Genomic DNA, 13681 nt, shown 5'->3' with positions numbered 1-13681 from the left:
ATAAAACAGAAAGTACTTTATAAACATTGTTCAGAAACGTTACTGCAGCCTTTGAGAAACTGAACCAGGACTGTGAGTTCAGGGCCGGCCTGGGCCACATGTTGAGACCCTGTTCTAGCACACAAAAGGTAATCCAGGAGGTGGTTTCCACATACATGTTTCAACATCATCATCTCTGAGAAGATATAAGCGTTTCATTATGTGAAAAACCTTAGGTACATGAGAACACACAGAAAGTTCTCTGGTCACACCATAATTCTCTCCCATAATTTCTGCCTTACAAGGAGTCTGTTGTAAGTCCTTAAAAGAACTTCTGTTCTCATTGGCTTATAGATTTTTTTGTATTGTTTTCTATTCGTTTTTGTTGGTTTGCTTCAGTGTTGAAAGCCAAACACAAACTGTCTGCCGTTATCATGAAAAGCTTGGCAAACTTCGCTGCCAAGGAGTGTCTTCTAAGACCCTAATTCGTATGTACTGTCTTCCATTTTCTTCCCACTTTTGATTTTGGATGATAAAACGAGTCTGCTTTCAATTTAGGCTTCTTTTTCACCCAGACATTTCAGAGAAGAAAGAAACCCAAGCCGGTGACTCTCGTTTGGTAGTTAATCCTCATTTCTGAAGAAGATTCATTTTAAATATGGAGTCACAAATGATCCTGAGGAGGGGGCAAGACTCCCAGAAATGAGAGATTTTTGACCCCAAGGCTTCTGTTTGGTTCATTACTGCAGTGAAGAGAGCTAGAGTGGCCGCGAGCACCAGAACGCTAGCGACAGATTTGTGAGGGAGGCGCATTCGTTCGTTTGGGATTTTGCTTTTCGGTCTTGAAGTCATAGACTCTGAGATCACTTTTTTTCCCCCTTAAATACAAATTATGTTTGAGACTGTGATACTTGATAAGCCTCACTAACAAGAAAATGTTCTGGAGGTGAAACTGAGATCCCGTAGCATAGGAACAGAAAGAGAATAATAAAAGGAACATATTAGAAGCCAAGTGCAGTTCCAGGCTGCGCTGGAAAGACAGTATTAAATTAGAATTTCTGTCTCTGCCCTCAACTAAGGAGAAAGCCACATGGTAGAACCCCTGTCCTTATCCGCGTTTTCCTATCCAAATGCTAACCACAAGCAAGTCGTCAACCATGTGAGCTGACCAGATTTCCCCAGGCTTCTGTGAAACCGTTCAGCTGTGTGCAAAGAAATGTTCTGCCTTTGAGTTACCAGGCAATCCTTTATGTGGAATATCACAGATCCCACAGTGACTCCCTACTTATCTTGCTTTAAAATGTCAAAATGCGGAACTTTGCAAAGTGTAAAGCTAGGATCTACAAAGCCTAGTGTGGTATCTTGGTGGCCCCTAGGGTAGCCCTGAAAGGGTTTAAGGGTTTAGCTCTATGAATTTCTACAAGAATTGTACATAGTCCCATGACAGATACTTAACCTACCACCCATGACACCTTTTTGACAAGCATCATGCTCATAGAAAAGTACATGGGGACTCTAAGTATGCAGGTCTTACCACCAGAGGCAAGGAATCATTTTCAGCAAGTATTGACAGTATCTAAATGTGATTTTTTTTTAACTTTAAAAATCAAAAGGGCTGAATTATTTAAACATGGGAATTTCACTCTTGATGTCTTCTCTACTTCATGCTGAAGAGCTGCCCACTCAAGTGGTCTCGTGTCTCAGAGTATTGTTTCCAAGCCAATCGTTTTTGAATGCAGCATTTTGATTTGCAATAGAAGGAGGAAAATTCTGTGCCCTGTAATAATTGATGGTTTATGGGGGAACAGGAAATGGTTGTTCATTGTTTACTGTATTTATTTTTCAATGCTGAGAGGCACATAGATTTGTGTGTATAGGCACCCGGCGTTTTTCCCCATAATATATCAACTCTTTATGCAGAAATATAAAACAGATAGAGAAGCACAGTGAGCTCCCCGGAGTGGCTGTGTAGTTCTCCTGGCTACACTCAAGTGTAACCTGAAAGAAAAAAAAGTTAGCATAACAGCGGCCCTGTTCTCAGGCCTGAAATCATGCATGGATGTAAATAAAGGATGGACAAGGGTGTAATTTAGGAACGTGGGGAATTATCTCAGTTGAAGTGGTTAGATCTGAACAAAGGTCAGAGTACGATCTAAAGGACACTGTTCAAAAGAACGTCTAAGCATTTCAAACTGTTCTGTTGAATTCGCAGAACTGAGGTTAAGGAGCAGTGGGAATGAAAGCCAACTGTGGTGCACACCTAGGCACTGAGGGGAAAATGAGTCAGTTGGGGGAGGATGGCATCTCTCACGTCCGTGTTTGGGTAAAACTGGTACACGTGACTGAAGGTGCCCACCAGAGTTCAGAAAAATAAGCCTTTGAAAGAAAATATCTGGACTGATGACAGATCCTTTTTTAAAATTATTATTTAAAAGGTTTTTTTTATTTTACATACCAACCACGGTTCTGCCTCCTTCACCTCCTCCTGCTTCCCACTCCATCTTACCCTTTCTGATGATAGACTCTTGATGGAGAATCCATTGTGAGTGAACTTGGTCTCCAGAATTGCTTACACACACACACACACACACACACACACACACACACACACACACACAGAGTGAGGGCTGGTCCTTCAAACTGATACTTCTGGAGGACCCTGGACAAAGAAGGTCAATGAGTGAGGGAGCAGGAGGTCAAGAGCCAGGGTGGGGAAGCAGGCTGGACACGGATAGTAGAAGGGGTTTTCCTACAATGCTGCACATGGGATGGGAGTCACGATTCCGGCCAGAAAATGAAATCTCAAGACAGTAACTTTGGCGATCAGACACCAGACTATAGCGCGAAAAGGGCTCTGAGGAAAGGTTTGAAGGGAGCAAAAGGAAGGAAGAAATGTTATGTTATAATGTCAAAAGCAAAAAAAAAAAAAACAGATAGGTTGCTGAAATTATGACAGAGCGAAAAAATGAAAGGCAGTCATTGGAACCAAATAAAATTAAATGAGGTCTGGAATATCTCAACTTTAGTACTGCATTGTGTATGTTTCCTATGTGTCCTGTATCTGGATGAACGGCTGCAGACCTGCAGCTGTTGTCGAGAGTCCAGAGTAAATGAAACACTCCCCTCCGAGAACGTATTTGATCTCTAATACACATTTAATGGCTATGCTTTAAAAATTATATAAATACTCTGGATTGCATATTTTTATTTTTCTGTGCGATTGTGTTCCCTTATGAGAACTCTGTTTTGTTCTTTCATCTTTAGCTCAGGAGAAGCTGGCCTCCCATTTTTTCCAAACTCTGGAAATAGACATCTTGCTTGTGTTTGGGCAGTGCATGTTTTGGTGCGGTCCTCCTTGTTCTGGGGACTTACCGGGCTTCTCTCATTCTCCTCTGGTTCCCTCAATCTGGAGTCCATCCTTGAGCCTGGATGACTTCCAAACACAGACCAGGCCCCATCTCAGCGCTGCTTGAGAGTCACCAGTCTTATTACATAAAGAAGATGTCAGGGTTGAAAGAACAGAGCTCAAGCATTTTCCTCTTTCCAGCTAACACATTTGAGCCCTTCCCATTCGCGGAGGCTCTGATCTATGTGCCTCGGCAGGTTGGTCTGTACCTGTGTTCTTGCTTGCTGGAGGTTGGCTGTATTAACATGCTGCTTATTTAATTTTCCCACAGACCTCTGAAGTAAGCCAGCAGCATGCTACTACACTGAATGCCAACGATACCATGTCTTTGCAGCTGGTGGCTTTGAGCAAATAGCTTCTTTGTATGTGTCCCCTTCAAATGGAGAGGAACAGAACCACCTTCATGTAACCGCTCTGAATGTTACATGGATGGTGCAAGCAGGGCGTGTGGAACACTAGCGTATAGATCATGAGAAGAGGCATAGTGAGGCTTCCTAAGTTACCCAGAATAGAAACGTGGTCAGCGTTGAAGCAAGGCTCCAGCCAGGTCGTTTATTCTCGGGCACACGATCTTTACCACTATGCTGCTCTGTCTCTCGCGCATGCCAGTTCATTTAAAGGAATAGCTGAGTCAGTTAAGGGATCATCTGAAGTTTCACAGTCGGGTCACTGGCTCCAGCACAGCGCTCCCGAGCATTTGCAGTGTTGTCCTTGGGACTCTCTGAATCGCCGCTGTGCACTGAGGGCAGCCCAAACCCAGTGCTCATTTTCCCTGCTGTTTTTTTTTTTAAGGGAGAGTCGGGGGGGGGGGGGAAGCAAAGCTTTCTTGCACACACGTTCTATTTCCTAACCAGACTCCTAGTCTGTGCTATGAGCCTGCCGAAGATGTTGAAATAGACTTGTTTCAGATAAGCTCAGCACATGCCACGGTGCCTGGATCATTCACTGGCCAGTGGTGAAGCTGCATTTCTTTCCTCGCCCCTACAGAGGCCATGTATGTTGTCATACGACCCTCAACTTTCTATGTACACTGTAAAGTGTGTGACAAACCTAGCACTTCACAGTTTGCCCACTCTCCACATACAATTAGCGACCATTCAGAGGAGAAATTTTAGTACTACATGTATAAATCCCTTGGATGTTGAAATGTATTCTAGACAATATGCTTTCTCATAGTACTCAGCACGGGCTCTAGTTTGCTATCCTCTTGCTGTGACAAACACTGTGACCAGTAGCAACTTGAAGAGGAAATGGTTTATTTGGCTTACACTCCCTGGTCACAGCCCACCACTGAAGGATGTCAAGGCCAGGACTCAAGTTAGAAACCTGGAGGCAGGAACCAGAGAAAAGCTGTTTACTGGCGCTCTCCTCTCCCCTCCCCTCCCTTCTCTTCCCCTCCTCCCTTCTTCCCTCCCTTCCTCCCTCCCTGCTTTCCTCCCCCTCTCTCTCACCAACTTTCTTACTCAATTAGGGACAACATACCTAGAAATAGCACTTTCACATTGGGGTTGGGGCTTCCCATATCAATAAGCAGCAACGGCAGTTCCTCAAAGACAAGTCTACAGGATTGTTTGACCGGAAACGTCCTTCAGTTGAAACTATGTCTTCCAAGTTTGTGTCAGATGATAATAAAGACTTACCAGGACAGCATGCATGCCTAATCAGGCTCATAATAAGGGACTATTAAAGCCATTGCCTCTTCACCTATAGCCCTGGTTCCTTGAGAGATGCCTAGCCATTCTAAGTATTTCGTTCTTAGAAAATAAGCCTACTTATTAACTTGACATTTGTTTTTGATCTTCTGTTAGTGGTTTAAGAAATTAATGTTGGTTTGGTTTTGGTTTGTTTGTACTGACAAAGGGGTTGGTTGCCCCAAGCAGATCTGGGCCTGCTCTCAGTTTCCTCTTAATAAACAGAGGAACGTAAATGTCCTTGGTAAGGCACGCATAGGTTATGTGCCATTCCTTGAAAATTTTACAGAAGATCTCTAAAATCCTGAATTTTCGCCCAGTGAGAATAACAAGCGTGGTCCATTTCTGTGATCCTGTGCACTATACTGATTGAAAATACCATCACAGAAAACAGAGACGTGCAGAATCAAATTACTATTTGTAAATGAAGTTCTTTTAACTAAGTAGGAAGTGACCAGCTGATGACAATACAGGTACTTGAGTCCTCTTTAGGGCTTCCTATGCAAAGAACTCATTTATGTTTTGTGGCCAGGCAGCTGGACAGGAAGGGTCTCGTTACCTGTCCTTCCTTAGAAGCTCTTATGCACTCTAGGGTTTTGTATTTTTTTTAATTTATATTTTAGAAGATATGCTGGGTCTTATATATCTTTCAGCAGGGGATATTAGAGTAGCTTTCTGCCAAATATCACACCACTGTCACCTGTCACCTCGCGAGGTTTCCATCAAGTCCCAGAACTTATGGAAAGGTACAGAGTAGGTGCTTAGAGATAGGCGGTAGGCTCCAGCTCTGGTGTCACACAGTAGAGTTTAAATACAAAGGAGACTCCCAGTCTGTGCCTGGGAGAACCTAGCTGTCTATTAAGAATTGGTTCAGCAAGCACTGACCCTGCCTGGATGGTTGCAGTACAGATCCCAAACTATGTCTTTTCAGGAGAGAACGTCCAATAGCAGTCTCTTCAGAAACAGAGAGTTACCTAGTTGTCGCTAGAACAGTGTGCAGGCTGGGGTCTGAGGTCTGCCTGCATCACCAAAGACATTTTAAGGAGACTTTAAAGGGACTCCCATCTTCACATCCTCCGTCCAAAAGGCAATCAGCCGTAGTTCAGGCCTCAAGGCAACCAACCTCTTTCTCAATGCCTTTTTCCATTCTGATGACTGTGGTCTCCCTGGACCCAGTCACTGGGAAGATTAAAGAAGTCTCTTGACTCAAAACAGGGTCACTGCCTTCCTGTCCCTGTCATTCAGAAATCAATTCCTGTAAAATTTATTTCAATGCATATTTAACATTCATAAACATGTGTTTGTGCTCTTTGGTTGAATTATGAAGTAATTATAGTTGTGACAGATACTCCGAAAGAATTTTGAACATTTAGGATTTACTGTCTCAGGAAATTTAATACCTTTAAAACACACGCGCACACACACAAAGTCTATAATGTACTAAAATTAAGTAAGTTGAATGGAAATGCAATCTCAAAGATGGAAAGGAATAAGGTGCATAAATACCTATGGAGATCTTGTTCGTGGATTTTTCTTTAAATGGGTGACAGTGGTAATTAAATTGCTACCATAAAATATGCCACTGGCAACAGTGATATAGCCATGTCATTTCCAAGTGATTATGTTTATAGCATTATGGTTTTCACAACTCTTTAACCTTGGAGGGGAGAATGGAGGTCAGTGGGTGATAGTGTTTGGGGGCTATGGTATTGAAGCACTTCCCACAGAAGAAGAACAGTTCCACAGCACTGTGGTTCCCTCCCAAAGCCCAGGGTCCTGGGTCACAGTTGTCTAGGAAAATGTGCTGAAACAGGGGGATGTTGACGTCACTTCTGGAAAGCATGGCAATCCTTTCTAACGCAGAAGCTCTCGTTGACTGCTCTTACGCTGGGTCAAGAATGGAAAGACAAGGAAGACAAGGCTTAGTGAAGGCTTACCCCAAATTTGGAGCATGTATTCTCCCAAATGAGGCACCCACATATACAGAAGTGCCATCACCATCTGTGAGGAGCAGTAAAGAGCAGGTCTGTCAGGCTTTAGCATGCATCTGCTATCATGTTCTCTTTCTCATTGTATCCTATATTTCAGAAACCTTAATTGTAGATAAAAGCAAGCTATTTTATTTTAATGTAGCAGTTGAGATACCTCACATTTTAACTCATTATATGTCACCCCGTAAGTAGCCTTATTCAGATTCAGTTATCACTCTCTTTGGCAAAAGTAAAATCTGAAGGAATCTCTAAATTCTGGTTATGAACAGACTGACAGTGGCCTGTGATCGAATAATGTTTTCAGAAAGTGTAGTTTCCCAACATGATGAATTTGTTGAATTTAACAAACCTGGAAAAGTGATATGAAGTAGACATATATGTCATCTTTGAATATGAATTAAAGAGATTAAAGAGTTAAGGAATGTGAAGTCTACCAGTAAATAATAAGCTATAAAGCATGCCCACCCTTTAAAGAAGTTTGTGGTATTTGAGTCCATATTCTGCATGACATTCTTCAACACACATATTATGGACACATTTGAATTATTTCAAGATCTTTTAATGAAGGAACCCTAAATAATAGAAAAGATTTAAGGCCAGTAGAATGAAGGAAGCAATGGAGATGTTCTCCTAGCTTTTCCATTAAAAATTAAATTAAAACTATCTAACCTTACTATATTTTTAAATGTGTGTGTGTGTGTGTGTGTGTGTGTGTGTGTGTGTGTGTGTGTGTGTGTGTGCAGGTACCAAGAGAGACCAATAGAGGACATTCCTATAACTCCTGCAGCTGAAGTTATGGGACGGTATGAGCTGCCCAGTATGGGTGTTGGGAACCGAACTCTAGTCCTGTCTAAGTGCAGTATGTGCTCTTAATCACTGAGCTAACTCCCCAGCCCTATAATAAAAAAGCATTTAGAAGCTGATTTCTCCTCCTCTTTACAATGAGGACTATAAAGTTTCCACACAGCTGGCAAACTTCTCGTCTTACAGCTGTAAGACTGTGCTTAACCTCCTTAGGCTCTCTCTGATTTCACTTTGAAGACAGCGTCTTCTCAGCTCCACATTCTGCTGTGTATTACAAGTGACGGGTAGAGAAACTCAGTGCCAGGGAAAATATCAGTCACTGCTTTTTTTCACCTAGCTTATGCATCCCCGTGTCATATGAAAGAACAGTGGGACACAGGTACCATGACTTGTTCTCTCGCTCCTCTCTCAAAGCCAGCATTTCTTCCCAACTGGCCATCTGTGTACCTTTCACTCGGTGCACCTGGACTCAATAAAGGTAGCAGAAGCTCCTCCAGTAGCAGAAGCTAACTGTGAACTGAGCGAGAAGGCCAGCACCTCCCGCATGGCAGGTTCTCAGTGTGGTTAGAACCTCTTCCTTCTAGCCCTGCCCGCACCCCTGGAGTGCTATTTTCTGCAGCCTTCCAGGCTGAAATCCACCCTGTGCAAGGTGGTGGCACTCACTCAGCCAATTGACACACATCCCTTTCCTGGGAAGTGAAGGGGGCAGGAACAGGTGGGGAGAGGTTGTACCACGAAGGGCAGGGAGGACACAGATTTAGATTTCCTTGATCTGTATATTGGCCTCCCCAACTTGAGGAAGATAGAGGATGAGGTTGCTTGATTCCAGAAGTAATAGAATGGTGCCCCAGGCACAGAAGAATATCAGAACTTCAAAGATGAAAAAAGAAGCAATAAAAAAGTGATAATTGTTAGAATGGAAACGAAGTTAAATTTTACTTTCAAATTACTCTTTTTCTTAGCATATGGAATAATAATACCTTTCAGTTTGAGGTTTCTGAATTAAAATAAGAGGTTACATTCTTTTCCATGAAAAACACCAGAGTGTTTCTGTAAAAGGTGTTTTATATATCTCCCTCACCACGGCACATTTCCATAGCTGAGGCAAGGTAGTACCAAGAAGATCCAATATGATATCATATTTGCCTGTAGTATGTAAAGCAAAGTCTAGAGCACGCATATTTATTTTGCTGACTTCACTGCCACACGCATTATGGATGGAGACAACTTGTAATTTCCAAACGGCTTGATGATCTCCGGCAATTCAGACAAACCAGGTGTGCAGTGCTAAGTCTAAGGGCATGTGCTAAGTCTCATGGTAACTCTCTGCCATGGCTTATTCCATCGTGTTTAATAAGAATCCATGTCATTCATGTCAATAAGTCTGTTTGGGTATTTTATATTTTCTGAAGTTATGATTGCATGATATGACTTTGAGACTTTGAGTAATTGAAAGATATTGAAGGTTATTCCCAGGAGAAAAAAAAATCTTACCCAACGAGCCTTGACAGATATGATGGCTTGCAGTCAGAGAACCTTTGAAATTCTTGAGACAGGAGGATTGCCATGAGCTTTAGACCAGCCTGGGCTACAGCTTGAGGCCAGGCTGAGCCACAAAATCATAGCATGTCCTGAGAGCAGAGGGGGTCAGGGTAGTCTTACTGTCTCCTCTTGGAGTTTATGGTAAACTTATTTGAATTTTGGAGTAAATATTCTAGTTTTATGAAAGGGTCGATAAAACTTCTAACTGCATTCCTAAAGAATCTCGAAAGATAATTTTTCATTAGGAAAACTCGATAGTCACCATTTGTTGGGAGATATGACTGTGTGGATGTGATGGAATATTATTACATTGTGCACAAGAATTCATTAAGTCTGAAAATGTAAGCAGTAGCACATTGATTGTGGTCGCCAGAATGTTCACTTCACAGCTGAAGCTTAGCATTGAGCCTTCTTCTTTGAGTCAGCCCTCAGTGAGCTGAGAAGCATGTCTCCACATAATTTATTTCCCTCCATTTCCTACGTAGAGTCTTACTTTCCGTGGCTCTGGTTTTGGTTTTTACAAGTCCTTTGATGGAGATTTTTCTGTGAGATCATTCTTCTGTATTTCCCGCTGGTTTGATTTTATGTTCGACCCTTCTCATTCCTCTTCAATATGTGCGATTTTAGTTCTAGACTCTTAACCTCTGCTCCTTGCTTTTCTTGTTTGCATTTCTAAATATAGTCACCTGTGTTGGAGCGCTCTCACACTTTCCATTCTGTGTGTCAGTGGATTGGTTTCACGATCTGGCCAGATCGTATGCCGGAAAGGGACAGGCTTTTCCCTTGCCCAGCACATCATGACCTCTGGGATGACTGGTCAGGAGCGGGTACGAAATACAAAACAAAGAGAGAAGAGCTAGTAGATCACAGTCAGAACTGAAGTGAAGAATTTCTAAAGCCAGTAGAGAGCTCATCTACAGAGTCCGCCTACATCTCACTTAGGAGTTAAAAAGGAAGGAAGAGAATGGTGGAAGGAGGGAGGTCCTTCGGTAGTCTCAGTCATTAATCACCTATAATCTAAACACAGTGAGTTCAGTCTCCTACTTGATGTCTGGAACAAAATTTCATGTGCAGAAAAGTCTGAATTTACAAATGCTATTACAATCTCAGAGTAAGGTTTGAGGCAGGAATGACACTGTTTTCTACTCTGGTGTTCAATCAGGTAGACATTAGCTCGAGGAATTCTTAGTGAATGGAGTCGCATGGCTCTGAATTACCGCAGATCTCACTGCAGAGGTTTTTTTTTTCCCAGCTTGCATCTGAACCCACTCCATCCAGTTACAGGCAGAATAGCAAGTCCTGCCAGTTAATGTAGGGGAATAGTTACCATGACGTGGTCGCCCCAAGAGAGAAAGACATGGACAGATTTATCAAACAGTTTGAATTACTTGAGATGATCATTTTTTAAAAGCAAACAAACAAATGCCATCAGTATCTACATTCTAAATGTGTACCATTTCTCCTGCGCATATGAAAAGAAACTAGAAGAATTAAAATAAAGAATTAAAATGGAGTTTTTTATGTGACATGATCACAAGTCAGCCATTTGGTGAAAAAAGCTTAGCCACATCATATTGTAACAACAGTGAAGGATAATACATAGTTTTCCAAGTGAGTCACCCTCAGAAAAATCTATCATAAATATCATCCAATCAGTAGTACTGAAGGCATCCTGGGGAAAATCATATGCACCTTTCATTTCTGTCCATTTATTATTTTATTTGTAAAATGTTCTTCCATGAATAAATTAAATAACTGGAAAATTGAAAAAAAAAGAAAGACGTGGACAAAAACGTGGGCTGCTCTGATGTCAGAGGGATAGTGGCATTATGCCACTGGCTGGTACCCATCTCCTGGGGATACCGTGTGTCTGTGATGTGAACATGCACAAACATCACCTCTGAAGATTAATCACATGGAAGACGGTTTGTTCTGTTCTCACTTAGAAAATTTAAAAAGTGGGTGTCTCCAGCCAGTTCAGAATTGTCCATGATGTCACCGTTTTCTCTTATGCAGCAATGTCAAGGTGGTGAGCATTTGCTTCACTCTTAACAAACAGTGTAAACGATTCCAAGTTCTATTCACAAACAGATGTATTTTTTTCAACGAGCTTGTTCGTATCATGGATTAGAGAGAAAACTGCATTACACGTGTCGGGTACATATCCTGGTCTCAGCAATCTTAGGGGCTCAAATTATTCTTTAAAATTAAGAATGCTTCTGATCTTACCAGAACTTGGGTTAATTTGTGTGTGTGTGTGTGTGTGTGTGTGTGTGTATCAAATTTGTAAATATGCATGTGTATGACACAATAAAATTGCTATCTTAGACTTCCTCTAAACTTACATGATAAAATTTCTGAGAAAACAGCTTTAGGGGCAGCTTAGCCTCGTGGTTTCAGACGACATACGGGACAGTTTGGGCTCAGGGTGTCAGGCATTTTGGTTGTTGGCGGCAGAGGGGGCAGGGTGGGTAGAACAACTCTGGGAAACAGAGAGATGGAATGCCAACATTAGCTGCCTTTCTAACTTCCCTTTCTATTTTCTTCACACTTCACACTCCAAGCTTATAAGATGACGTCACCCATATTAACCTGGGCGTTCTGTCGCAGATAACATCAGAGAGTGTGCTTTGCTCATCTCGGCACTGCTCAGTTAGCCAAGATGACAGTATTAACCATCACAGACATCTTTTCCTAGTTTGTTTCAATTAAGAGGGTTTGGGAATGTATCTCAGTGCATAGCATTCACTGGCATCTATATTCGATCCCCAGTCATATGCACACTCATTCACATCTTAGCAAGAAAAGTATTTTTCTATGTTTTGTACATTTTGAGAATTAGCAAATAAAATAGATGTGTTAAAGATCCTACAGTATTTTTTAAAGATAATGCTTGTATTGGCAGTTGCTTATGTAGACTGATTTTTAACCTTCAGATGGAAAATTGAAAAGCACACTCATGCATTGCTTATAATTATTATATTATTTTATGTGTGAGTGTCTGCTTGCATATATATGTGTGTGCACCATATGTGTATCGGGTACCTACAGAGGCCAGAAGAGGGCATCAGCTCCCCTGGATATGGAGTTACAGATGTTTGTGAATCAACATGTGTGTTCTGGGAACCAAACCCAAGCCCTCTGCAAGCGCCCTTAACCAGTGAGTCATCTCTCCCACACTAGGACCTTGCATACATTTTTGTTACCTTGCATATCTTTGTCCTTTGACAAACTCAACTCAGTTTTCCACATTTTTCTTCAGAACTTGTGCTGAAAGAATGGCTAGTGCTGAAAGAAGTATTTATGACCAGTAAATAACACGAATGGTTATTCAGAGATCATGGAGTCTGCAGGGGTTCCGGTCTGTTCAGTTTTAGGGAGAATTTTTGAGAGCCAAGTAGTTTCCTAAAGTAATCTTCCAGCTTAAAGATAAAGAATAGAAAACACTAACTCACCATCTTCTACCTCAGAAGAGATGAGAAACTCAAACACCAAGAAAGTGTAGACCCTAACCAGTCTCTGCTTCGTGATCTCCTCACATGGGCTCCACCCCTGTAAACTCACCACAGTTTCTCTTTGTCAATCTCGAGAATTGCATCGTGGCATCAGTGATTTAAAGTTCAGATATCCGAATTCAATTCAGAGATAGCAAAAGTAAAACAAAACCAAACAAAGCAAAACTGATCATGCATAGTCTAATCGTTACTCTGGTACAGTTACAAAGTAATTGTGGACAGATAAAAAGTTGCTAACTGCTGAATTCTGTTTTCCAATACAGGAGCCACGGCCGCAGCCCGGAAGGAGGTCATCAGGAACAAGATCCGAGCAATAGGCAAAATGGCCAGAGTGTTCTCAGTTCTCAGGTAAGGTTGTCTTTCCTCCCTCTCTGTTTGAAATTTGATTGTGTATCACGTAGCAGCTACACTTTACTCTGACAGTTTAAATGTTTCACTAGAAAACGTTCTTGAATTGTTTTTCTCTTTCTAAATGGAAATTGTCAATTCGTCTGTATTGTACTTACATTGCAATCCACTCGATCATTTCCATGAACCAAGGATGAGTAAGTAGATTATGGTGCATTTTATCCCTCCCTTGGCTGTAGGATTTAAAACATTTCACAAGGAACATGATTAGGGTCTAATTCTAGTTTACAATCTGGCTTTTGGGGAAAGATGAATTTATAGGGTGCCTTTCACTGGATTTCAAGGAAATTAACATTAAACAGAGAGCTGTAGATGTGAAACCCAATGAATCACTTACGAGGAACA

General features: G+C 41.7%; 1 protein-coding gene across 2 annotated transcripts in view; it reads left to right on the top strand.

Annotated features, from left to right (window-relative positions):
* Nucleotides 1–13681, top strand: part of Ppp3ca (protein phosphatase 3 catalytic subunit alpha) — a 292339-nt gene that overhangs the window by 263896 nt on the left and 14762 nt on the right. For both annotated transcript variants that reach the window (XM_085677663.2, XM_087897544.1), the window contains one exon: nt 13192–13276. In XM_085677663.2, the coding sequence (XP_085533789.1) occupies nt 13192–13276 (85 nt within the window). The remainder of the gene's footprint in view (nt 1–13191; nt 13277–13681) is intronic.

Source organism: Myodes glareolus, chromosome 17 (genome assembly GCF_982192425.1).
Source record: "Myodes glareolus chromosome 17, mMyoGla1.1, whole genome shotgun sequence".
Lineage (NCBI taxonomy): Eukaryota > Metazoa > Chordata > Mammalia > Rodentia > Cricetidae > Myodes > Myodes glareolus.
The sequence above is the reverse complement of the archived record's forward strand: the minus strand, read 5'-3'. Positions and strand labels throughout refer to the sequence as shown.